Genomic DNA, 26,599 nt, shown 5'->3' on the forward strand with positions numbered 1-26,599 from the left:
ATGTTCTTTCAGTTGAGGCGTTGAGCACTGAGGTCTTTCACCTATGGTTGTAGAAGGGTCTTTTAGTAACTGTGGACTTCGGTTTAACTCAGTAAGTCAGTAGCATCGCTGTGTCCATATATATCATCAGAAAGTTCAGAAATTCAACTGTTGACCCCCCGAATTAAGAAACCATTGATGACTGAATATAATTTGTTAGAGCGATAATTCAATAGGGAACAAAGCCACATTGTCTCACATGCCATCCCTGTCCTATTTTACTCCACCAGCCCCCACAAGCCAACCAAAAGAGAGAGAGAAAAAAGATAACAACGTCCCCAACCATCATATCATACTTGTAACAAGGCTCCCTCTGAGGATCAGGTGATCGGTGGTTCAAACAATACTCAAGGAGAGGCCGGGAGCAGGCCACTTGTATATACACATATATATATTTTTTTCTCTTCAGAGAGGCAGCTGATCGATCCATCAGGTAGAGCAGATGCCTTGCTCTCCTGCTGGAGGTTGCAGCTCATAATGCAGCTGCTTGCTCAGTCGATGGATGGATCCATGGATCGATCGCCGGGTGCCCTTCAGGCTCGAGAGGCCATGGACCACAACGTGTCCCTGTCGGAAGAGCCAGAGCCGGGAGGGAGCTCGCGCTCTCGCCTGCCCGCGGCGCCCCCCATTGACCGGGCTTTGTTTAATGGGGACCAGTGGGCAGGGAGGGGGCTTGATTTGCAGCTAACGATCGATCTGACCGCGCATCAGATGGCGTGGGCGATTGCCAATTGGATGGGGGCCTCTGCTGCTGGTGGTTCGCGTGCAGGGAGATTGAGATATTCCTCCAACTAACTGCATCATAACCGGACGCACCTACCCCGGGCAGTTCTTCTGGATCTGTCTCTATTAGGGCTTGTCAGTGTCAGGCAGTCTATCCGCCTTCCAGGGGGGTCTCAAGGTCTTGCAGATGAGGACTCCCGGTCAAAGAGTAGATCAAAATCGAGTCTGTGACTCACGAAGTTGCAGAAAACGCACCGCATTTTTCCCAACTACACTTGCAGATCCCCTTGTATTTTTCCACTGTTCAACTCCACAAACTTCTCTCTCTTTTTGAGAGGAAACTCCACAAACTTCTCGAAGCAAGTAGAAGTAGCTAGGCAGATCAAAGTTGAGTGCTAAAGTTTTTGGCATCCATGGGCACTTATATTTTTGCTAAAGTTTTTGATTTTTGAATAAATTTGAGCCCTCCTTATTAGCACTTTCGTTTTGATAAGATAGTGCTAGACTTTAGTATTTTGGGATATTCATTCTGTTCGCTTGGCTATGCTTGGTGGCTGGTGCTGATTTGTCATGAGAGAAAAATACTGCTGGCTGACTGTTGACTGGTGACTGATGCTAATTTAGTATAAGAGAAAAATATTGTTGACTGGTTGGCTTACAAGGCAAGCGAAAAGAGTGATTAGCATTTGGATTCAAACACCTCCAAAGCTTGTTTGAAAAAAAGAAAAAAAAAGGAAAAAGGGCACATCATGAAGCAGCAGAGAGCCCGGCCGCGTCGTTCAGCCCAAGCCAGCTCGCACGGCCCATTCCTCTACCAAAACTGACGGGCCGAAGTGACGCGGGCTGGCCTAGTCGGTCTTAGCCCACACGGCTCGCGCAAGATTCAACGAGAGAGGCCTGGTCCAGTTGAATCTGGGCTGTCATGTCACCCTCGGCAGCTCGCCGCGGTGTCCCCACGCCGCCACGCGGGCCACGTCGCCGACTTCTCCTCCCTCGGTTCCTCCGCACCCGTACGCTTCCCCCCGCGCCGATCGCGAGAGCGTGTACCACGCGCGCTGCTGGAGCCCGTCCTCTCTTCACTGCCCGCGAAGCTCCAGCGGAGGCGATCAACTCTCGGCCGGCGACAGTTCGAAGACCATGGAAGTGTGAGTATTCGCTAGCACCGACATCTCACTGTTCCTCTAGTCCGCTAGTCAGCTAGATTCCGCATCTATCTCTGTTCTCTGGGCTCCGATCTGACCGCCGCGCGTGCCGCGTCGGCGCAGGGTGGCGTCGGCGCCGGGGAAGGTGCTCATCGCGGGGGGCTACCTCGTGCTGGAGCGCCCCAACGCCGGCCTCGTCCTCAGCACCACCGCCCGGTTCTACGCCGTCGTCCGCCCCCTCCGCGACAGCCTCCCCGACGACTCCTGGGCCTGGGTGAGCCTTCGTTAACTGCGTTCCTCCCCCTTCTCAGATTTGTCTGTCATTCCGCTGCTGTCAGAACAGAAGCCACAGCGAGTTGCTCCTGCTCCTCACCCTGTGTGCTATGTGCTGACTGCTGATGCTAGGCATGGACGGATGTCAAGGTGGCGTCCCCTCAGCTCTCCCGGGAGGCCACATACAAGCTGTCCCTGAAGAAATCGACGCTGCAATTGACGTCGGCAAGGCGAGTTCCTCATGATTCCTTACGATTATGATGGCAAAGTGCTCGTGTTTTGTTGAATTATTGCTGAAACTCAAATTTGGTTTTAGTATCATTGATAGTTTTAGTATTGCATTTCAGGGAATCTGCAAACCCTTTTGTGGAGCAGGCCATACAATTCTCCATAGCAGCCGCTAAAGCGACCATTACTGACAAGGAGAGCGAGGATGCGCTAGATAAGCTGCTGTTGCAAGGTGTGAAGCTTCTCTTAGTACCTCTAAAGCAACACACTGGTTACATTATTTGATGTATACTGGAGCATATTTTCATTTCATTTCCGTAAACTGTTTCAACTTGTTCTTGCAGGTCTGAGCATTACGATTCTGGGTTGCAATGACTTCTACTCTTATAGAAAGCAGGTAAATGTTCTTATTTGTATAAACTTACCTTTTGCAGAACTCTACTATACCCGAAAGCCCAATGCAATTGGTCAAGAAAAGAGATAGTTGATGAGATAATTGATGTTAACATAACCCTTGTAGCTCCTTTTAGCTTTCTAATTTGAACAGTCAGTTGAAAAATGAACTGTCTAATCTTGAACATACATTTTATGATCTCTACATGTTGAACTAAAATAATAGTATGGTTGTCAGAGTCTAATTTAAAATGTAAAGTGTTAACTAGCTTTAATTCTGCATTTTTTCTCTCCATGGTGATCATACCTTTGTGATAGAAAGTATCACTTTACTTATGACCAAAATTGGTATAGGGGGCTTCTTACTATAGAGAGGGAAATCAGATGCAGAACTCAAAGTGTGTTGGAATATTTATAAGTGACATATGATGTGCATGTAATGTTTGATTTCTTTTTCTTATAAAGTTTGTGTAGATTTTTCTTCTTCTTATGCTTTATGCACTGTAAAACTAAAGATTCAATGAAATTTGAAGGATTGGCCAGCTGTAAAATGTCAAATTGATGAACTGGACTACTGGGTGCAATTTGTAAAACATTCAGAAGTTTCTCTCCTTGAATTGTTTAATAAACGGCAACATCTGAATTACATTCTCTTTTACATAGTATAAATATATCCTACAGACCATATCAAGTTTCCTTGTTTGACATAGTTTATGTTTACAATTAATGCTCACCCAGGAAACACTATATCATTTGGAAATAATTACCTTTATTTGTTCAGATTGAAGCACGTGGTCTCCCTCTTACTCCGGAGGTATTGCTTTCATTGCCTCCATTCTCTTCAATTACATTTAACTCAGAAGTTGCTAATGGAACAATGACTGGAGAAACATGTAAACCTGAAGTAGCCAAAACTGGACTTGGGTCATCAGCTGCCATGACCACGTCAGTTGTTGCAGCTCTTCTTCACTATCTTGGTGCTGTTGACCTTTCATGTCCTGGACAATCTTCCAGAGATGGTGCAACGGGACGAGATCTTAACTTGCTTCATGCTATCGCCCAAAGTGCACATTGTATAGCACAAAGGAAAATTGGAAGTGGTTTTGATGTTAGTGCTGCTGTCTATGGTAGTCAGCGCTACATAAGGTTCTCTCCAGAAATACTCTCCTCAGCTCAGGTAAGAAACTTCAGTGCTAGATAATGTGTAGCTCATCTACTTTGTCAGTAGAATACTAGAATCTCACTACATTTGATGAACCGGTAATTTATGTACTGCAATATCTACAGGCTACAGGTGGGACTTGCTTGTCCGATGTAGTATCAGATATTGTTACACGAAGGTGGGATCATGAGAATACACAATTTTCATTGCCTCCTCTGATGACCCTTGTAAGTTGCCATGCCTCATGGTTTATGGTCGGGTTTTATGAAATGGCAATCAAATCATTTTACAGGTTATCACCGGCCACCAGAACTACTGGTTTTCTATCAGTGATATGCGACAATTTGTTTACTGAATACATGCAATGCTATGATGCCTATAGGCTATAGCCATTAGGCCATGCCTTTGCTGATAGTGACAGCATATGGGATGAGACTTCTGTTATAACCTCATGTCACATATGTTACACTTGCACGTCATGTTAATATTGATGCCATGCAGATTTGAAAATTGATAAGTTTTAGAATGGTGGATCTGTCACGGCTTTGCTCCGCTTAAAAATTCCTTGAAAAGTTCTATCTTTGTTTCCTCACATGATTTCTATTATAAGACTTCTGTGTCGTGCATTGCGTAACAGCACAGGGTTTAAAAAAATTGTTGCCTTGCCCTTGCACAATTGATTTCTTAGCCAAAATTCTGAAGCATGCAATTCAAAAATTGTGTTTCTATTCAAAAGACAGAGTAAGAACCAGAAGGGAAACCTCTGTTAATGAACCAACAGTATTTTCTGTCATTTTATTTGGTGTTGTTTTTGTTTGTTGATTCGTAAGGATGTCTTCTAGAATTCTAATAGAGTGTTGTTGGGTTTTTTTTTGCTAGCTCCTTGGCGAACCTGGAACTGGAGGAACATCTACTCCATCAATGGTTGGATCTGTGAAACGGTGGCAGAAGTCTGACCCTGAGAAATCCAAAGATACATGGAGTAAGCTGGGAATTGCCAATACAGTGCTGGAGAACCAACTGAGAATCTTAAAAAAACTTTCTGAAGAGCACCAGGAGGCATATGAATCCGTAGTGCGGTCCTGTAGTCGTCTTGCACATGGAAAGGTAACTACAATTTTTTTTTGTTACATACTTATATCGATATCTATTAGGTTGCACTCAAATTTCTGAAAACAACCTACGTTGTTTGGAGTAATAGATTGATAAACAGGGAAATGACTGCGTTAGAATAAACCTTATTCTCGCAAAAAGGATAAAGATTAATATTTTTGCCCTTTTGTTTCTCCAGAGCTTTAAAAAACCATTTTTAATCGCCACCTATCACTTTATTCTGAAATCTGAGGGGAAAAGAAAGTAAAAAAGTAATCTCTATTGCTTTTTTTTATAAAAAAAATTGCAGCCATTTTTTAAAGTATACTCTTCTCTTTGTTCTCACCAGTGGACAGAGGTGGCTACTAACCAACATCAAGAAGCAATTGTTAGATCACTGCTGGCTGCAAGGGATGCTTTCCTTGAGATAAGGCTTCATATGCGTGAGATGGGCATAGCAGCCGGTGTTCCAGTAAGACCCCCTCTTATGAAAGTGCAAGTGTTGTAGTATAGCATGTTCTAAGAAGTATCTTGGGTGTGATGTTTAGCATAATCACAGCAACATGAATCACTACTGGTATGTCAATAGTGTCAATATTCTTATTCATTCTTGTTTGTCCTTTTGCCCTAATTTTGTAGATTGAGCCAGAGTCACAAACACAACTACTAGATGCCACTATGAATATGGAGGGTGTTCTACTAGCTGGAGTTCCTGGAGCTGGTGGCTTTGATGCAGTTTTTTCAGTGACTTTGGGCGATGCAAGTAATGCTGTAGCAAGTGCCTGGAGCTCAGCTGGCGTTCTGCCACTTCTTGTTCGAGGAGACCACCGGGGTGTTTCACTGGAAGATGCTGACCCAAGAACCAGGGAGGTTTCAGCAGCTGTATCATCCGTTCAAATTAATTGATACTGTTGTTAATAAATTATGTTTAAGGTGTAACATTAATATCTCTTCATTGAGAAGTACCCAATTATGGCAAATAAGTGCTGCACTTGCAGCAAGATAGCACATTATTCAAAGGGACCGTCCATGAGCGTAGAAAATGAGAAATGTTAAGAGATTTCCGTGGATTTAGCAGTGCCTGTAGCAATGGAATGTACGATATGAAATGTCCACTATTTTAATAAATTCATAGACCGTATTGTAACGCATCGTCCATGGTTTACATGAGACTTCAGCATGTTTACGACTGTCGATGGTGCAGAATAAGAAATTTTGTCCCATCCCGTGGAAGTACATTTAGATTGTACATGATGGAGTGTCGATCTAAGCTTCTAGTTTTGAACCCTCCACATGAGTAAGCAATTCAGCATGGCTGGTCGTTTTGATCCTTCGTAACTAGAAAGCCGTTTTGCAGGTCAGGATGTTTGTTCTTCGGGTTAGTTGGATCCATGCCACTACAACTTCTTGAAGTTGGATTTCATGTTGAAATCCATGCCATTGAGTGGCATGATTTTCAACGTGAAACCCAAATTCACGGAGTTGTTGTGGCATGAATCGAATTTTCCCTTGTTCTTATCCTAGCTGGGATAGGGCTCGCTTTGGCCTTTCGTCAGGGAACGCGAAGACCACAAATGTGGAAGGTCTAGGACCGGATGCTTTATGTATTTCAAGTTTGAGCCTTGGAGGAGGTCAGCTTGTAGCCTATGAATTTGGCTTTTGGGAAATGAAGAAGGTCACGGCCGGAATGCTAGGTATTCGCCATTCACCAATCGGTGCAACTTCAATTTGTTCGTAAAATATGCATGACTTTTATTATTATTGGCCCTTGGCTGCATAAGTCAGTGGTCCTCTGTTCGGATCGCTGGGACCGGCTGCGGCTGTGAGGGGGGAAATCACTGTAGCTCCAGCCGTTTCACTATAGCTCCAGCCGTTTCACTGTAGCTCCAGCCAGCGCTGGCGGATTTCCCACCCAGCCGAACAGGCTGCTTCGAACCATCGTTCTACACGGCACTATGTTGCCAAACAACTAGGCCAAGTTACCACAAAATAAACTCCAAACCATATTCGTGCACATCAATAAAAAAAGGCGCATAGTTCGGTAAAATAAATCTTAGGTAATTCTTTTATACCTTTTGCAATATAAAAGGAGTCGATGCTCTGTGAAATTAATCAGTTATTCTAATTTCTAAACGGAGCCTGTCTAGAAAAGGGAGAGGTGACGAGAGGGAGGAAAGAAAGGGTGTTAAGGGGAAAAGAAGGGACCTGAAGGAGGAACGATATGGTGGTGAAGAATTCTTATTGGTGAGATGGAGTTGAGAGAAAGTTGGGTCGGTGGCTATAGTATCGACTTGCCCCATTGAGGCCGCCCCGCCCATTGTCTATCATTTGGGGCGCCACCTAGGTCGATCATGTAAACACCCATTCATCAAACCAAAAGTGGTGGTGGAAGCGTCGAGCCCTCTCCTTTATGAATAAACATAGAGAGATTAGAGCTAGCAGGGATTACCCTGACGAAAAGTTGAGCTCACTAAGCAGGCGTCTGGTTGGAGAACATTGTGCCTACCTTCACCAAGTTCATCATTAAGATATCTGCATGTGGGTACAGTCATGGTACACCAAGTACATTCTCGGGGCACTTTAGATAAATCGAAAGGGGAGGTCGCACATGGCGTCGTTCTCATCTCGTTTTCGTCCCATGTAAACTAACTCTGTGCTGATCTGTACCTCAGGCATATATCCTGTGCAATGCATATCTTTTGCTGGCTCCTCGCTGAAGGGCATCCCGGCCCCTCTGCATGACAGATCTGCTTGCGCAGAAGAGGAATATATGGCGAGTATTTGCTCGTAGAAAACGTGAAAAGCTCTTGGGGGAAAGAGGCGAATGTAGCCTTACGCCACCTTCGTAGTTGACTCATGGATCGGACTAGATTATCATATTGTTTCCGAGGTATGGTGTGCTGCAGAGTCGGAGGGAAGGTGCTGATCAGCACTAGTGGGAACAGCTCAGTTGCTCTCAACTTTTCTCACAGTCAAGTACATGGCCTTATCCGAGGTATTAGATGAAGGCCTCTTAATTTGGAACGAGGAGAAATCAAATACTACTATAGATTGGTTGAAAGGATTGTTTCTTGTTCGATCCTTTAATTTGTGTAAATTCTTTCTTCCAAACCGTCAGAATAATTTCGTGTTTTTGATGGCACCTTAGGTTTTTGAAGCTAATTAATTTTTTGAAATGAAACAGTCAGAAGAGTTGCCTATTATATTAAAAAGATGAATTGAGCCTAAATAATTACTCGGTGCATATATATGTCCCAATTTATATAAAATTGTCCCATGCTCTTCCATGTCTGGAGCATAAGGGTCTAGCTAAATTATAAGGGTAAGTAAAAGGCTCTTGATTGAAGTACCAAAGCACACTACCATGAACTTTCTCCATTTGATTCGATCAGGTTGAAGTAGTCTCCTCCTCGAATGGCTACTGTAGCAGCACAGCCCAAATTAAACCGGCTTAAGTGCGCTAACCATCATCTTAATACTAATCAAGTTATTGTGCAATTAAAACGGTGTAATCTGACAGTCGGGTAAATCCCGATTAAACTACTGTACTCCAGGATCACAATTGCACTAGCAGACCCGTACGAAGACGAGCACAGGTGATACCAGTATACAGAAATCTTCAAATTAATTTACAACACAGGTTTTACATAAAAGATTTAAGTACAAACGACAGAGTTCAAAAGCACAGCGGAGGTTTAAAACCGAGTTCGAAATACAATACGATAACCACGACGACGATACAAAGTGAGCTCCACATCCTGCCCACCGATGTGATGCCAACCTGCCCGATCTTCACGGGGAAGACGGGGCCCACCCGACGGTTCAACCCAGAGGAAGCGGCTGTCCAATCCAGGACGCACAGACCTCCTCGAAGTCAGCGGGGACACAACCTGCTCAGAAGGGTTACAACAACAACCCTGAGTATACTAATACTCAACAAGCCTTACCCGACTCTGGGTATACTTAGCCCATTACCTAGACATGCAAAGCTTTTTGGCTCTGGAGTTCTTTTGCTGAAAGGCTGCTAGAAGTGAATCATTACTTTCAATATTTTAGCTACATTTAGTACAGTGATTATTAACTAAATTCGCCTAACCATCTAGAGCACACATGGTAGATCAGATTAATCTCAGTAACTCACAAACCAACCTTTTCCATTCCATTTTCATTCCACTTTCTTACTACGATGTGACGCAGTGACCAAGGCTCTCATATCTGCGAGTCACGGCGAATCGATCCGATTTAACTTTGCAAGGTGGACCTAACTCACACGACACATGTAAGCCCCGTCTGGCCACGCGCGTCAACTGTTTCCATCATTACCACGACATCTGAACCACGCCTGATAAAACCCAGGTGATGGGCCCCTCCCGGTGAACTCACAGAGAACCCGAAGGCGGCATCCTATCCAACACCCGCCAACTTCCACGCCCAGCGTAGCAGGTCGGAATTCAAACTATCGTTGTAAAGCGGTACACAGCTTACCGGTTTCGACTACCTCCTACTTCCGGCATGTGGTTAGTACTGTTCAATCCTCTGTCATCAGGGCCAACAACGGTAAGGTCCTCAATCGACACAGGCGGAGATTTCTTTTCATCCATTCCATACCAATAATCCAACTCATTTCCGCCCGGTCTCCATTTCTTTTTACTCAACAACTCATTTCAAAGCCATAGCTAAGGAATCAAGATCCTAAAACACGCGAGTGACAGTAATCACTCGACTTTTACCGAGATCCTACTTAGCAAAGCATTGCTAACGATACCTGCACACTAGTATGGACTCACAGGTACCTAGGGAGAACATGCATACTAGGGTTTCATACAACTCCTAAAACTTAAATGCACAAATACTTAAATAAACATTGAATAATTAAATTATGATTATGCTCCGGGGCTTGCCTTGCAGGTCAGCGGGGTCAGCAACTTCTTCGCAAGTGGGCTCGCCTGCGTCTTCCTGCTGCTCTCCCGCCTGCGGCTCCTGGATCGGATCGGCGATCAGCTCGTAGGCCACTTCGTTCGCGGCGTCTACACGTATGAAAAAGAATGTCATGCAACAGTTAGAACACAGTGCAACGCATGAGGGCTTAAGATGTGATGCATTTCAAAACGATGCAATGCCATGCAGTTCAGAAATTCAACTCGTTTTAGCCTGAAGTGTTTCCTTCAAAACAATAACTAGTAAACTTGCTTACAACAGCATGGATTAAGACAGACGCTTGCTTTGTTGAGGTACACAAGCATGAAATAATTAACTAACAACATTTAAATAAAGAAAAGAGCATCGCTAGGGATAATTTATAAACAAAAACCTAACTTGCACACATGATCTAGCAACAAAAATTTACCAGCTCAATGTGATAGCAATAAAGCATGCCACCCAAATTTTCCAACATTTATTGATGATTGAGAGTATTTATTTTAACCCTAGAAAAGAAATCAAATACTAACAGATCCACAAACATGCACAAAGGCCATGCACCTGGAAATTTTTCAGTGGACTACACATATAAAGAGTAAGCCATTGCAAAGTTTTCATAATTTTTAGAGCCCTAGAACAACCGGTAATAATTAAACTAGCTTAAACTCAAACTGAATTTTCATCAGAAAAAAATGACATTTCATAAGCACAAGTATTTTTCCTCTGAAGATCTGGATCTAAGAAAACTAACAAAATTTACTTTGTATTTTTAGCATTTTTCTGCGAATTTCTATGCAATTTTGAAACTTCAGTCGAAATAACTAAAAAGAAAAACATAAAGAGGGGGGCTGACAGCCGGGTCCCACCCGTCAGGGAGCCCAGCCCGCCCCTGTTCCCCTTTCCCCCTCCCCTGTTTCGCCCGTGCAGGGCCAGGCCGTGGCCACGGCGGCGGCGGCCGACCGGCGGCTTGCCGGCGGCGCGGCCTGGGCCACCCGCAGCCGGGGCAGCCCGGCGGGGCCGGCACAGGCGGAGTCGGGCGGCCGCAGGGAGGCGCAGAGGGAGGGGGCACGTGCGCGCGGCGGCCCGCGGTGACACAAGCCAGGGCGCGCGGCGGCGCTCAACGTTCCGGCCCGGCCAGGGCCGGCCGGCGGCGGAGGCGGGGCGCACCGCGGCCAGGGGGTCCAGGCGGCCCTAGGGCGAGCGGCCCCGCGCAGGGAGGGCCGGCGGCGTGCGCGCGTGGCGCGCGGAGCGTCCACGGCGGCGAATCGGCGGCGGTGGCGCCGGAATCAAAAGGGGAAATGGACGGGGAGCATGAGGGGGTTGTGGGGAAGCTCACCGCGGGCTCGATTTGAGTGGAGGAGGGCCGGAAGGGGGTCGTCGACGGAGAGGGCGGAGCTCGGCGTGGAGCTTCAATGGTGGACGGCGTCTGCAGGCTTGATTCGGCCGGCGGAGGGCGCGGCTGAGCTCGGGACTGCTTGGAGGAGGCAAAGGGCGAGGTGAAGTGGCTTGGGGCGTGAGGAAACGAGCTGCAGCGGCGAGGGGCGACCGGCGCGACGAGCTCTGCTCGCTTCGGCTCGCCGTGCTCCGAGGAAGGAGAAGGGATGAACGGGACGGGACGGGAAACTTCGAGGCGTCCGCGAGGATAAGAGCGGCGCTCAGACGCTGAGGTCGGGCGCGATCGCCGACGCCAGTATGGGCGTCACAGTGCCGAGCACAGTGAACCACTGTGTACTTGTTTGACTCAAATTTGACTCGTGTTTGACCATCCAAAACTCAAATTTTGATATAGGAACTTGAAATTTGGCCAAAATAGAAGTTGTAGAGCAAAAGAAGAGCTACAACTTTCGTTTTGGGCATAAGTTGATTCGAAACTCGGATCATCGAGAAAAACGGGGTCAAACATAGCTAAAACAATGATTACTATGCGAACACGATTAACGCTAATGATGAACTTGAGTCCACGATTAGCGAGCACAATTAACACAGGGGTGTTACAGCTACCATCCAGGAGGTGCTGATGAGTATCTACCAGGGGCGGGCCCAAGTTGTAGCAAGGGTATTCAGACGAATACCCATTATTTCTGGTAATTTTTTTATATACAGTGTATCATATACATATGATGCAAAAAATGCAAATATTACATGACATAATAGGTTTTCAAATTTCTAGTTTCTGCTTCGTGCTGAAAAATCATAGCAGCCCATGTTCTACCCCTCCCTACCCGACGGTCCACAAGTCCATTAGTGGTCAGGTAGCTAGTGAGCCAGCCTGATAGGCAGGCCAAACGCTCATGCGTCCACTCGGTCCCTCGATTTCCAATCCCCAGCTGCAAGACCGCAACCCTAGCTCCTCGAATCAGCAATCCCGGCAATGAGGGCACGACGAAGCCAGATGGACAAACAAATGGAGGGGCTCGTCGACCGCGAGGACGGACAAGGGTAGGGGCTCCGCGGCCGGGCAGATAGACGTCGTCATGGGCTTGGTAACCAAGCGGGCCACAAGATGCGAGTAGCGGCCAGGCCAGCACCTCAGCTAGGCAGGGGCGCAGGGCTCGACCGTGCATGGCATGGTGCGCACGGCCAAGGCAAGGTGTTGCCACTTCGCCATGATGGCAGGCCCTCCAAAGCTCTGACACTCCAGCAGTCCGTGCCTTGTGGAGCATGGGCGAGCAAACAGAAGCAGTTTGAGCGAAATCAAGCTGAGCTGACTAGTGATAAATTTGATCTTTATTTTAAAAACTATTATTGTAATTTATAAATTTTGAACAATAAAAAAAATTACACCTTTTGAAATTTTGAATACCCACCTCCTAATTCCTGGGCCCGCCCGTGGTATCTACAATCTTGTGGGAAGAAGAAGAAGGCATGCTTTGATGAAGTGTAAAGTTAGGGTTTCAGCAGATAGGTTGGGAAGTAGTGGGATTAAAGCTGCAGCCTTGTATTGTAAGCATATACAGCATGTCTCTAGGCGACAGCACAGCACACTCATGAACATATGTTGAGAGTTGAGACTTGCATTACGGAAGATTCCTTTTAAGAGAATCTGATATGGTCATATGGAACATATTTACCAACACTATGCATTGCACTCTTAGCTCCAGTAACCATGGTAGAGACAATATAATACTGTTGTGTGAGCAGTGATGCAATATATCAATACATGGGAACAAGCTAAAGGCTCCGATAATTTTAAACTTCCCAGACACTTGAGTGTGCTCATCTATCTTGTTATTTAGTGAACGATAGATGATGCCATAGACAAAATCTTACAAGTTGAAGCATCTAATCTTCCGGCGTGCGCCCACACAATTAAAATTAGAGGGAAAAGTCCATCGTTGTGGAGCAATCGCAAAATGGTATAATACACAGGACTGTAAATTGCACTGAAATTCTCTATCTAGGAGCTTCCAACGGATGCTTGCCACCTTTCTTTCAGTGCTATAATTTTTTTTATACAAGTAACCAGTAGCTGCGTAGATTCTTTCCTTGATTCTTCTGACTTCGATCTTGAGAAGATACGTCACGATTCACCGAACGAGTACAGTACAAAGTGAAAAACTTTGTTTTTTTCCCCAGCTAAAGAGCTAGGTCCTACTTCTTGCCTTTTCCCATTGAATTTTTACCCTTTTTTCAGTTTTGCCGCTACCTTCAGTAAGTTTGAAGAAGCAAAAATGAGCAAGGATGTTAATGGAGCGATGCCAAATGAAAAAAAAAACATTCTAGTTGTGAAAGCAAGAAGGCGGACCGCCTCACGGCAAAAGCAAAAGATTCCTGTAAAAATATATTTTCCAGTTGGGGGAGTGTTTTACTGAAATCATATAGCATGCACTTGAAATACTGCAACGGTTCAAAATTTCAATAAAACTTCAAAAAAATGTTATAGCTAGATTTGTCATGACAACTATAGTTCCACCGTATCGCAGAATTTCTATATTGTGTCGATAATTACATGTCAAATTAGTGTGTTTGATAACTACTGTATCGATGCCCAAAATATGACTTGACCGGAGTACTGGACAGGGCAACAATATTGACTAGTGTTCGAAGCACTACTTGTGTCGTTGCAGTAGACTGACTATATATAGTCAAATTCCATGCCACCAACATTACAAACTGAGGCTATTCTTTGATGCTAATATGCTATCTGGTGCTTGGTTATCTCAGATAAATAAAGTTGTATCCATCACCGTGCCGTGCAATTATGCAATAACAAACCCACCTGTGAAATTGTTAATGTGCGCATAGTATTGTTGGAGGAATCTAAGTCCCCTGCTGCCTTTAGTGCACTTGCAGCTGTGTTACATATAACAAATACAATTATTCCTTATCATTTGCTTTTTGTTCATGATCCCTGAAAGCGATCGGGTGCTCTAACCTAAGAGGGAAGGGGGTGAATTATGCACTATTAAAACCTTAACCTATGGCTCCAACTAGTTTGCACAAAACTTAAATTAAAATAAGCTATCTAGATGTGCAACTATGGTTCACCTTAGTGTGAAACCCTCATCCCAAAAGAGTTTTGCAACCTATAGCTAATCCTAGCAAAATACTACACTAAGAAAGTAAAGGCACACAAGTTGCAATATGAAATGGGGAAGCTAAAAAGAGAGGGATGAGAGAAAGCGAACTCTCGACACGAGGATATATCCCGTGGTTCGGTTTGCCACAAAGGCGCCCCCTACGTCCACGTTGTTGAAGCACTCACTAAGAGTATCCATTCCCGGCAATCAAGTCTCTTCCGTGAACACAATCACGGTCACTTTGATCCCGATCTTCACTAAGGGAGATTGCCCATGAAGGAGGGGTCTCCGTCCCCCGTACAATGTCGTCGATGCCGCTCCACACCAAGCCGGAGGGTCGTTGACTTGCCGGCGAGCCACCAAAGCTCCAAGGATGGCCGGCGCACCAAGATACAACAATGGTTCACTCTAGAACCACAGCACAAGGATCTAAACCTTGCTTGATCACTCACTCAAGAGCTAACCTTGCACTAACACTCACAAAGCTTGTGCTAAGGACTAAGGATTTGATCTTTATGCTCTTGGATGTCTTGGAGATGTTCTTGGGTGTGTGTGGTATATTCAGCAACTCCAGCAATCTCAAAATGGCCGGGGTGAGGCGTATATATAGGCCACCAACTCAAGAGAGCCGTTACTAGCCGTTGGCCAGTTTTCTGCGTAGGCATCGGAACTTCCGGTGCATAGGGCATCGGTTCTTCCGGTCACTCTGCGCTCTGAAGTAGCAGTTGGCAGCTTTGACACTTCTGCAGCTGAGTTGGCAACCACCGGTTTAACCGATGACTTGGTGTCGGTTCAACCGGTGCCTCTTGATCTTCATGTAGCTGTTGCCCTTGCTGACGTCATTGCACCGATGCCTTGCTCCGACGCACCACCGGTTCAACCGGTGCTGAAGGCTTGGCTGCTGCACGCTTGACAACGTCTCTGGAACATAGTACGTTGAATGCACCGATGCCTCTCTTGACACCGTCGGTTCATCAGGTGCTTCACTTCTTTCTTCACTTGATCTCCAGAGGCGCACAGGCTTGTGCCAAAGCCAGGGTGTCGGATCTTCCGACAACCATCGGATGCACCGATGTTGTATGCATCGTTTCTTCCGGTGCTACTGATTTCAGTAGAACTCGTCCAATTCAGCGTTTTTTGAGTTCTTTCTTCGTGTTTTGCTTTGCATGGTCTTTTTACTTCGTCCCTGGGATTTAGAAATGTTCACTTAACAAAACCATTAGTCCCATTGATTGCGTTGTCATTCGATCACCAAAATCACTCGAAATGGCATAAATGGTGTCATGTTCGTTACAATCCCTAAGCAGGCTTTGCCCAGAGCCAAAAGCCGGGATGCAGTGTGCATATACAAATGTTGGGCATATAGTCAGGTGCACAACTTGACCAAAATCCTTTTCCTCTGATGGCACCATTGTTATGGCATGCCAAATTTGTTAGATGACACTACATGATTGGCCTATCCTCTTTTCAATATAAGGCAAGCAATCCAGAATGCAAATCTAGCTTATTGGAACTTTTTCTTTAACTAGTGTATACAGGAGGAAGGAAAAAAATTCTAGATTATCTGGTTCATTCGTTGCATCCAGTGGCAGCTAACTGTTCATGTGGTGCCGGCTGCCGACTACCTTCTGGCTCTGTTTGGCATCACGGAGACTTTTTAAAAGCATTTGTTTTCCCTTATTTGAGCTTTAGTTTTTTTTTTTTGGATAACTGATGATACATTTTTGGATTCAAGCATCCTGCATCTGAAATTAGTTACTGCTACAAGGTTAGCCACATGTTCCAAGAAACATGTAGCCAAAACATTACAAGCTCTCATGTACAATACAGAAAGAACAAAGTAAAAGGAAAAAAAAAAGAAGGAAAAATCAAAATCTCAAATTTTCAGGTTAAGTATTATTCCTTTTGCAGATTGTTCTGTAATGTCGACACCAAATGAACCAGTTTTGCTCAAATATAAACTGAATTGACATTTTCTTTTCAAACATTGAACAGAAAAAAAATGACATGAAGTTGCAGTACTAGAAGCCGGCAACCTAAGCGCTAAGCTATTAGCCCGGTCGGTAAGGGCATCGATCCCTCTGATCTGGCACCCATTTAACAGAAAGCCAAGTTGCTGTTAAAATATTGCGACATCGTCTAAAGCCCCGATACTTTCTTACGTCTGTCGAATAAAACCCCCGCCAATCGGCTCGCTCATCAGCTACCTGCCATTGCCATCCCTCCCACCCCCCTTGCATTGCATTGAGCTTTAGCAACTCGCCTCTTAGAATATTGTTAGCAGCATCACTACCATTACATGCCGATCGATTTGCTGCAGCGTAGCATGTAGGATGTTTTTAATTTAGACCCATGTTGCGACAAAAGCCGTTCTCTGTCCCTCTATAAATATCGTCAGGCCTCGAATGCCTGGTTCGAAGCAACACAGATCGAGCCATCCATTGGCGGGGCAGGGAGCTAGTAGCCAGCCAGAGTCTAGCTGAGAAGTTGGTGGTCGCCTTGTGATAGGAAGCGGCGAGAGGTGAGCAGAGGAGGGATCATGTCGTGGAGCGTGAGCGAGAACGCGCGGTTCGAGCGCGCGCTGGCCACCTACGACGAGGACACCCCCGGGCGGTGGGAGCGCGTGGCGGCCGCGGTGGGCGGCGGCAAGACGGCCGACGACGCGAGGCGCCACTACGCGCAGCTCATCGTGGACGTCGGCGACATCGAGTCCGGCGGCTACGCCGGGTACCCCAACGGCCGCTCCGGCGACGCCCGCAACGGCAACAGGAACAACAACAACAACGACAATAACAACAGGTGCGTAGTGCGTACGCTCCCAATGCAAGTCCCATCACACACACTGACACACGCTTCGCTTCTGGCTTCTGAATGCCCGGTCGACTCACCTGTGCGCGGTGCGATTTCGCAGGGGCAGAGCCAACCGGCCGCAGACCTGACGGAACCGCGCGCGACGGCGCATAAGCTGCAGCTCCATCGTTCGCCATGTCATCAGATATATATACATATATTTGTATATGCCGTGTGTATACGCATGATGCATGCAGGTGTGCACAAGTGTGTCTGTCGGGAACTGAAGAAAGCCTGTTCCGTAGCGGCGTAGTAGTGTGCGTCGCATGGCCTGCTTGCTAGCTATAAAGCAGCAGCTGCTCGGCCGGCGGCAATGCTCTTCGACCATCTTATATTGCAGTGCATGTAAAGCTTATTGTGTGACTGCTCATAATCGATCAAGAATCAACTAATTTATTACATTGTGTGACTGCTCGATCTGCCGATTGTTCTTGCGAGCTCTACGGGATCGATTTCGCTAGTATTTTCTTTTCCACGGGAAAGCATTTCGAGCGCCTGCTTTTACTGAAAAGCAGATTACAAGTTTCATTTTTGGGGACACAAGATTTGCATCTTGAGCATACAAAAGTTACAGGTTCTGGAATGCAAAGGAAAAAGGCAGCGCTCGCATATTCCACCGTTACACAGATATCTCTGCTGCTGGACGGGCAATCTTTTCATTTTCTCCACCTCCTCCACCAGTAGTAGGACTCGCCATCTGAGGGTGCAGGGAGGAGAATACATCACGGCCATATGACCTCACCTCCCTAATTCGACCGAGGGCTTGACCAATCAGCAGAATCATTCATTTCTGCAGCATTCACTTTTTTTGTGTCTTGCCGAACTGACCTGAGGTAATTGTGACTGATATTTTGCTTACCTGTCAGTCACTTTTTTAAGCATTGAATATACACCGAACAATCTAGAGATCAACTAACATATCGTTTTTTTTGGGGCAAAATAGGTGTTTTTGTCCCTCAACTTTTATTTGAGGCTCAAATTTATCCCTCAACTTTCAGATTTGCCATTATAGCCCCTTAACTTCGGTTTCTGTGTCAAACTCATCCTTGTGCTATATCATACTCCATGATAACATAAGATTTATTATACTAATCTTTTGTGGAATTTCCGTTCTTGTAATGGGAATGTGGGGTTTCAAAAAAAACATAAGATTTATGCAAAATGACCTTTTTACCCTTTGTCTCCTTGCCCTTCTAAATTTTAGCCAATGCAAGCAAATAAGTGTATGCACAAGTGTTAAATTTGGAACATAGAATTTTATTTATCCATGCATCACATTTTATTGCGGCGTATGAAGAGTGGAAATCAAGGAGAGGAAAAAGAAACCAAGGGTAAAAAGGATTTCTTGCATTTATCTCATATTATTATGGAGTATAATATCAGCATAAGGATGGGTATGACCCTAAAATAAAAGTTGAGGGACTATATTGACCAATTTGGAAGTTAAGGGACGAATTTGACACTTTCAATAAAGTTGAGAAACCAAAATGACTACTTTACCATTTTTTTAACAGATCATTTTATTCAAATTGGAGCATTTTATCATGCAGCTAGGATATTTTTTTCTTGAGCAGAACATTCATAATTTAAATTAGGAATATTTTCTTTCTTGAGCTATTCACGGATGGGACTGAACACAACATTTATTTTTTGTTGAGCAGAACTTTTTCTGCTTGAGCGGAACATTCATAAATTAAATTGACACATATGAGATTGACACAGAATATTTCTAAATTTTATTTACAAATTCTAAATGAAAGTCATTGTTTGTTTGATTGGGCAAGTAGTAGTGTATCACCTGCAAGTAGTGCTCTTTTACGCTAATTAGCTGGGTTATGTTATCTATCTTGTGGAAGATCGTCTACTTACATCAGATTGCCAATAATCCATTGGGTCTAATTATTACAATCCACCAACAAAAGACCACGAAACAAACAAGTAGATTAGTTTGTTATTTTTTTATGATTTGTATTTTCTATTCCAGTTGCTCAAGATTATGCATGCCTTGTACATTTGTACATGGTTTATCAAATTTGATCTAATAATTTGTAGAACCTAATTCAATATTGAGTAAATTGCACCCACCGTACAACAACTTGGCAGGCGAGTGCAAATTGGTCCAACAACTTGTAAAGTGCTCAATTTAGTACAATAACTTGATAGCTGAGTGCGGATTGAGCCAACAACTTAGAAAATACTTAATTTAGTGCAATAACTTGGTAAATTGGTGCATTCAAAGTCCAAACATTACACGGAAATATATTTGCTAATGTCATGTTACAATGAAGAGTATATTCACGTCGGAACGTATTATTTGACTGTAGATTTTTGTGTCACAATGGACACCAACAATTTTATTCTCAGAATAAATTAATTATGGTTTAATAAAAATAATATATTATTTAACCACTATTACAACAGCAACATATTAATCAAAGTAGATGAACGTCAATAATTCTTAAATTTTATAAATGAAAATTATTGATGGTGATCTGATTGTTGCTTTTCAACTATGTACAATTTTTTATTAGTTCAAATACAAACAAATTTTAGAATTACACCATTAGCATCACTCAAACACTGAAGTCAATAAGAGAGACCCTAAAACCTTAGGTTTCTTCTGTACATCTGCTCATGTATTCAACAATGCTTATGTTTGTTTCTGTTTATTTAGCTCATTTTTTCTTTCTAATGAATATATGAGGCTTTAAAATATATGAACCAAGCTCCTAAAAGGTATCAATAGTTTGTATCAACATATTGGCTTTTTTAGTTTAATAGTGCATATAATCAAACATATCGGAAACAGTTAGGGTGAATTATTTTAATACTGAATATTAATTTAAATAGTTTTAAATTAAATTAAATCACTATACAAAAATAATTAATATAAAGACATAACATTAATTTCTAAACTGTGAGGGTTTTTATCCTGACCAAATATATTGCCACATAGGCGCAGCACAAAAAATCTATGGTCAAATAATATCTAATAATTTGTCCTAACATGAATATACTCTTTATTGAGACTTTGCGTTGGCTACATTGTCGTGTAATGTTTAGACTGTGAATGCACCTATTTATCAAGTTATTGCATTAAGTTGGGCATTTTACAAGTTGTTGGACCGATCTGCACCCACCTGTCAAGTTATTGCACTAAATTGAGCATTTTACAAGTTATTGGACTAATTTGCACCCACAAAAGTTGTTGTATGGTGGGTGCAATTTACTCTTCAATATTTTGGATAAACTAGTTCAACATCTACATGAAAATATCAAAACAATATATTTTAAACGTTGGACATGTATATTCACAGTGTTGAAATAATGCATTTGGTCCAAATGTTATATTCAAAACACAAAAATCTTACTATTACTAATTGGAGGCTCCTTTGAAGCCTTCACGTGAAGCCACCTAGGATCCTAGGTGGACACTCTAAAAAAATAGAGAAATTCTAAAAATTCTCGCAAAAATTAGAAACATCTGACCATCCATTTGACTACTCTAATCATAATAGTCATTGGATCTGCACTGACCACCGCCTCGCCGCCTCGGACCCGCCGCCCTCCACTGCTCGAATCCGACTCACCGCCGCCTGGCTCCCGGGCCCATTCGCCGACCCGTCGCCAGCGAAGGCGCGCCGCCTCCTCCCGCTGAAAGCGAAGCGCGCCACCTCGGAGGAATTGTAGCCGCCGTCCTCCTCCTGTAGACGGCGCGGGGCGGAGATCCCGCCGGAGGTGGGGCTGATCCCCCCCCTTTCTCTCGGTAAGGAAGCCCTAGCTTGGCTTGGTTGAATTGTCTGCGTTCTCCCGCTGGATCTTCCCGCTGGTGCCAATCAAATCCGAATCTCCCTTGCTGGGGCGGGCGCTCCAAGCCGTCCAATTTGTAGCGGATTCCTTGCTGATTGCGGGGGATAGTAACAGTGGTTTATATCTCTCGAGAATTCGAAAGGGGTTCAGCTGAACCCACGAGTCCTCCCACGCACTGGCCGCCACGGCCCCTGCTTTCCGCATTGGATTCGGCTATCCAGCGATCGATCTGACTGGTTGGCACTGTCTGGTTGGCAGATTCAAGGCGCTGGTAGTTTATTGGAGAAGCTCCTGGGGGGAGGGACATGGACATGGCATTGCCAGTTGTGAATGCCACTGCGGCGGTGCTCGCTCGTGTCTCGGCTGCGTTCAATGCCCCTTTTGCCCGTGCCGTCGTCTTCGGGGTACATATTGATGGTAATCCCTCTTTCCTATTGGATGGATGAGTTGGCTAGGTTGGGTTTAGTGTCTGACGTTCACTGGCGTTGTGATTTGCCAGGGCACTTGGTCGTGGAAGGGCTTCTTATTGCAGTCATAGTGTTCCAGCTCACCAGGAAGAGCTACAAACCCCCAAAGAAGCCACTCACTGAAAAGGTGAGGTGTTCTTCTCATTGCTAACTACTGGGATCACTTAGTGGATACATAGTATTTGTTTGGTCATTGCTTCATGAAGCATATAACTGAAGGTTAGCATTCTGATCTCTGCAGGAGATTGATGAGCTATGTGATGAATGGGAGCCAGAGCTGCTATGTCCTCCGATCAAGGACGGGGCCAGGATTGACACTCCAATGTTGGAAAGGTTTGTGCGATGGATTGCTTTCCATGACTATACTAGTTAAAACAGTAGTTGAACCAATGGTGTCAAAGATTTTTCATTCTAGTGGAATGGCTTTATTTCTCAAAAGTGAATTCACAAGTACTTTTAGGGTCAATTCAATCCAGATCATTGTTGCATGATGAGTAGGCCTACATATTATTTCATATCTATGGATTATAACCTGATGGATTCGTTGTTAAAATTGTGGGGGCGTTGGTGCTCTTCTTACATTGGTTTTCACTTAACTTAATAGTGCCATGTGAAGGACCAATATTGATCTGGAACATTTCTTGTCACTAGATTATACATTTATGCTACATGAAACCATGAACTCACGAATAAGCAGCAAAGAACACCACGAACCACATACAGTATGATTTTCCCTTGCTACCCAAATGCCTACATGCTTCTTGGATTGTTTTCTCGCTTCTCTGATATCAGTAGAATCATCAGTGCACCTAATGTATGCTGCTGGATAGTATCCATCTAATAGTAGGATTTCTTGCCATCAGGTTATAAGCTTGCCTTCATGTAGTTGCCAATATTATTTTGTTTCTATGATTACATTTCACTAATAACACGTCAATTTCATCAATTTACGCTCTCTTAGTCAGCAATTCCCTCCAGCACGCATAGCTGCATGCTATAATTGCATTTTATATTTTCTTTGGAGGAATAGCTATTGAGCATCCCTTATGATGGCAGTGCTATATCTGAAGTCACTCCTGTGCATGGAATATTCTTTCGTTTAAGTTATCTACGCATTTTATCTAGTTCGCAGAAATTTTCCTCGAGACATTTCTGGTTTTCTGTTATCAGAATAGATGCATGCAGTATGGAATACGATGTGAAGTAGTTATGATTGAAGTATGTCTGCTGTTGTTCGACATCTTATATTATTTGAACTTCTGAGCATCAGAATTAACCTTTCTATTCTGCTTTTATACAGTGCTGCCGGACCGCATACAATCGTTGATGGTAAAGAAGTTGTCAACTTTGCGTCGGCAAACTACCTCGGTTTAATTGGCAATGAGAAGATTATTGTAAGAAAGTCCATTGCTTGACACTGTTTCAACAATTGTTTTTTTGTTTGTTTGTTTGGGCCTTTGGGGAATATCTAAACGAAGTGGTTGACTTTCAGGATTCTTGCGTTGGTTCACTTGAGAAATATGGTGTTGGGTCTTGTGGTCCACGTGGCTTTTATGGAACAATTGGTTAGTACCATCTTTCACAGAAAAATGTCCTCGGTTGCAAATATAGAGTAGGAACTTAACTTTTCAGTGTACCCTTGCAGATGTCCACCTTGACTGTGAGGCAAAAATAGCTAAATTCCTCGGAACTCCAGACTCCATTCTGTATTCTTATGGGATTTCTACAATATTTAGTGTGATACCAGCCTTTTGTAAGAAAGGAGATATCATAGTCGCGTAAGTTCACCTTCTTCTTTGATGAAAATTTATGAAATGTACAATTAATCATGAAACTTTGACATTCTTGTTGTAGTGATGACCACATGCTTGACCTTTTAGGCACGTTGAATCTGTCTATAGCTCATAAGCTTCAGCAAAGTTGTCACCTTTTTCTTGTCTATTAATTGATATTGCTCCTCACTCCATCTGGCTAGTTTTTCCATTTATTTATTTCTTTCTATTTTTTCTGTTGCTGAATTTCCATGTATATTGATTATTGAATATGATTGCAGCGACGAGGGTGTTCACTGGGCAGTGCAAAATGGTCTCCATCTATCAAGAAGTACTGTGGTGTACTTCAAGCACAATGATATGGCTTCACTTGCAAGCACTTTGGAAAAACTTACTCGTGGAAATAAACGTGCTGAAAAGATCAGACGCTACATTGTTGTAGAATCCATTTACCAGGTGTGGTGCCGTTTGCGATTGTTGTGTAGATATGTGTTGTCTTTTTTGTATGTAGGGTTGAAAGTTTGCAACATGAGACAGCACACCTAATCAATTCATGAAACGTATCTTACTGCTGTTGTGATTTGTGAATGCAGAATTCTGGCCAAATTGCCCCCTTGGATGAGATTGTCAGGTTGAAGGAGAAATATCGGTTCCGTGTTATTCTGGAGGAGAGTCATTCTTTTGGGGTGCTTGGCAAGTCTGGGCGTGGCCTTGCCGAACATTATGGAGTTCCCGTGAGTATTTTGCTTCGGCTTATTTTAAACATGTTTCGCTGTGACACAAAGACAAAAAAAAAGTGTTCGTAGTCCACAGCTTCCTGGACCGTCACCAATTGATTCATGGAATATGGATCTAGTACTTTTAACTGGATACTTAAGCATATTCTTCCATTTTCTGAGATTCCACCATGCTTGTGCAGGTTGAAAAAATCGATATCATCACTGCTGGGATGGGAAATGCTTTGGCCACTGATGGTGGCTTCTGTACAGGAAGTGTCAGAGTTGTTGATCATCAGGTAGATGCAATACCAGATTGATGGAACATCGATTTTTTACGTAGATATTCTTGCATTTTAATCTTTTATCTGATCAAGGAGATATAATTTTGCAGCGTCTAAGTAGCTCTGGGTATGTTTTCTCTGCCTCGCTGCCACCTTATCTTGCCAGTGCCGCTGTTTCTGCCGTCAACTACCTGGAGGAAAACCCGTCAGTTCTTGCAAACCTAAGGAGCAATATTGCTCTTTTGCATAAAGGTAAAAATGATTTTATTGTCATTAAACTATTTGCTTGATCCATTCTTATTTGTTTGTTCTTTTCCCTGGGTTAATGAGGAAAAATATGGGCACGCTACTTAGTCAGCTACATAAGTGTAGACTTCTAAACTATACACAAGTCATTATATGAGTTTGCTATGCAATATTTTTGCCCCTGTGAGCCCTAGGTTCCTAACCACAAGGTAAAACAGAATTTAGTTGTGAAATAGATATACATAATCCATTATATGAGCTAACTATAGTACGGCATGCATTAACTACTATTGTCCATGCGCAAGATGATTGCCAACTTTTAAGCAGCGTACCAGTGGCATCTTGACACCCTTCTTACTCACTCTGCAGGACTATCGGATACTCCGGGGCTTGAAATTTCCAGCCATGTTCTGTCACCTATTGTCTTCCTTAAACTGAAAAAATCGACAGGTTCTCCTACCACCGACCTAGATCTTCTTGAAACTATTGCTGAGAGGGTAAGTTTGAGTCAACTCTAATAAAACTTCAAGCTGCAGTTTACATGACTTTTTGCAGGCACCTGTTTATACATTCTTTCCCCAACAGGTCTTGAAGGAAGATTCAGTTTTCATTGTGACATCGAAGAAGTCAAATCTTGATAGGTGTAAACTTCCCATTGGAATCCGCCTGTTTGTATCAGCTGGCCACACAGAATCAGACATCTCCACACTTTCCTCATCCTTGAAGAGGGTTTCTGCGTCAGTTCTTTCAGACCACTTTTGATCCACGCCAGATTCCCTTGAAGACGAAATGGAACCCTTTCGACGTGATGTGTACTCTAGGCCGTGTGCGTTTGGTAAATGTACATAACCTGTACATTTCTACATCTGATGAATTGATCTTGTTGTTGCTCATACCTACAGTACTTGCCAAATAAAATTTTGTAGTAACTGTTGTCGAAGAATAGAGCGTTTGTGCTGTACATCTTGCCGATTTCCATGTAGTAATGATTTTCCCTGTAACCTGAGCCTACTCATTGGCCGTTGTCTATCTGAGTCCATATAGTGAGCTGTTACTTTTTATTGGAAGACCATCGACAACACTTTCAGACGAATGCAGTATTTCTCCTGTGATGATATTTACTAGGACGGCCTGCGCGCTACGCTGCGCCCGTATCCTCTGCTATTTCTTGCTAATAGCAGAGCAACTGCTCTTCTTTTTATTGGCTGTCTTGCAAATCACCTGGTATTGCTAATACCAAAACACCATAGAACACTATGCAATATTATATTACTAATCACAAAACGCTGGTACACTATGCATGCATAAGCTACAAACACATTCATAAGATCGAATGATTTATTGAATACAGTAGTTATACAGGTGCACAATCAATATACATAAGGAATGTGAAGAAAACACTGTAGAAAAATATTGGAAGATCGAAAAAAATGTGATTATCGCATAATGAAGCAGAGCACAGAGAAGGGAAGTATCAAAATCAGAAGCAAATCAAGAACCACTGAGGCCTGAGGGAACATTGGAACCCTAACCGCGCGGGCACAGTACAGGACTACAGGGAACGCAAAGAACCTCCAATCAAGGGGAGTACCACCAACATGCTCACCTAGAAAGATTAAACTTACGGAGGAACACGAAAAGCATCAGCAAGGCGGCCGCCTATGGGCCGAAAAGCCTGTTCGGGTATCCAATGACAGGAGCTCAAATTGTTAGCGGGACATCAACGTAACGTGGCCCACGATGTAAACAAATAATGGGCCAACATAGAGGCAAGCTGAGTGAAATGCAAACAACGACGTGTCGACGTCAGCCCGCAGAGGACTGCCCACCAATGAGGCCGACGGGGACGCATGTCAAGAAGCGATAGTGTAAAACGGCAGAGTCACCCTGTCGCTCCGAATTCTTCTGGGATAACAGATAAGAGTGTACATATTCTCATTGACAAAGATGGCCCAGGTCTTA

The 26,599-nt window shown here is 43.8% G+C and overlaps 3 protein-coding genes across 3 annotated transcripts; all 3 read left to right on the forward strand.

Annotated features, from left to right (window-relative positions):
* The first annotated feature begins 1,743 nt into the window (after positions 1 to 1,743).
* On the forward strand, positions 1,744 to 6,203 carry LOC120690735 (phosphomevalonate kinase, peroxisomal-like). The gene is made up of 10 exons (XM_039973520.1): positions 1,744 to 1,907; positions 2,028 to 2,178; positions 2,310 to 2,407; positions 2,525 to 2,637; positions 2,750 to 2,802; positions 3,580 to 3,975; positions 4,086 to 4,187; positions 4,840 to 5,067; positions 5,402 to 5,524; positions 5,692 to 6,203. Exons 1-10 carry the CDS (start codon positions 1,900 to 1,902, stop codon positions 5,956 to 5,958), a joined length of 1,539 nt encoding a protein of 512 aa, XP_039829454.1. The 5' UTR covers positions 1,744 to 1,899; the 3' UTR covers positions 5,959 to 6,203.
* A 10,513-nt stretch (positions 6,204 to 16,716) lies between these two features.
* On the forward strand, positions 16,717 to 17,743 carry LOC120692250 (protein RADIALIS-like 3). Its single transcript, XM_039975511.1, has 2 exons — positions 16,717 to 17,291; positions 17,404 to 17,743. The coding sequence occupies exons 1-2, from the start codon at positions 17,032 to 17,034 to the stop codon at positions 17,429 to 17,431; spliced, it is 288 nt and encodes a 95-aa protein (XP_039831445.1). The 5' UTR covers positions 16,717 to 17,031; the 3' UTR covers positions 17,432 to 17,743.
* Positions 17,744 to 20,869: 3,126 nt separating this feature from the next.
* LOC120691273 (long chain base biosynthesis protein 1a) lies at positions 20,870 to 25,704 on the forward strand. Its single transcript, XM_039974313.1, has 13 exons — positions 20,870 to 21,108; positions 21,411 to 21,569; positions 21,652 to 21,746; positions 21,861 to 21,952; positions 22,920 to 23,013; positions 23,112 to 23,184; positions 23,265 to 23,397; positions 23,673 to 23,847; positions 23,985 to 24,125; positions 24,311 to 24,406; positions 24,502 to 24,643; positions 25,007 to 25,134; positions 25,223 to 25,704. The coding sequence occupies exons 2-13, from the start codon at positions 21,458 to 21,460 to the stop codon at positions 25,397 to 25,399; spliced, it is 1,458 nt and encodes a 485-aa protein (XP_039830247.1). The 5' UTR covers positions 20,870 to 21,108; positions 21,411 to 21,457; the 3' UTR covers positions 25,400 to 25,704.
* Positions 25,705 to 26,599: the final 895 nt, after the last annotated feature.

The sequence above is a fragment of the Panicum virgatum genome, chromosome 9N (assembly GCF_016808335.1).
Source record: "Panicum virgatum strain AP13 chromosome 9N, P.virgatum_v5, whole genome shotgun sequence".
Classification (NCBI taxonomy): Eukaryota; Viridiplantae; Streptophyta; class Magnoliopsida; order Poales; family Poaceae; genus Panicum; species Panicum virgatum.

Coding starts and splice junctions, on each gene's coding strand:
- LOC120691273 (XM_039974313.1), top strand. CDS start 21,458: ATGGACATGGCATTGCCAGTTGTGAATGCCACTGCGGCGGTGCTCGCT. Junction 21,953..22,919: donor GACACTCCAATGTTGGAAAG/GTTTGTGCGATG, acceptor GCTTTTATACAG/TGCTGCCGGACCGCATACAA. Junction 23,398..23,672: donor AAAGGAGATATCATAGTCGC/GTAAGTTCACCT, acceptor ATATGATTGCAG/CGACGAGGGTGTTCACTGGG.
- LOC120690735 (XM_039973520.1), top strand. Junction 5,068..5,401: donor GTCGTCTTGCACATGGAAAG/GTAACTACAATT, acceptor TGTTCTCACCAG/TGGACAGAGGTGGCTACTAA. Junction 5,525..5,691: donor GCATAGCAGCCGGTGTTCCA/GTAAGACCCCCT, acceptor CTAATTTTGTAG/ATTGAGCCAGAGTCACAAAC.
- LOC120692250 (XM_039975511.1), top strand. CDS start 17,032: ATGTCGTGGAGCGTGAGCGAGAACGCGCGGTTCGAGCGCGCGCTGGCC. Junction 17,292..17,403: donor AACAACGACAATAACAACAG/GTGCGTAGTGCG, acceptor GCGATTTCGCAG/GGGCAGAGCCAACCGGCCGC.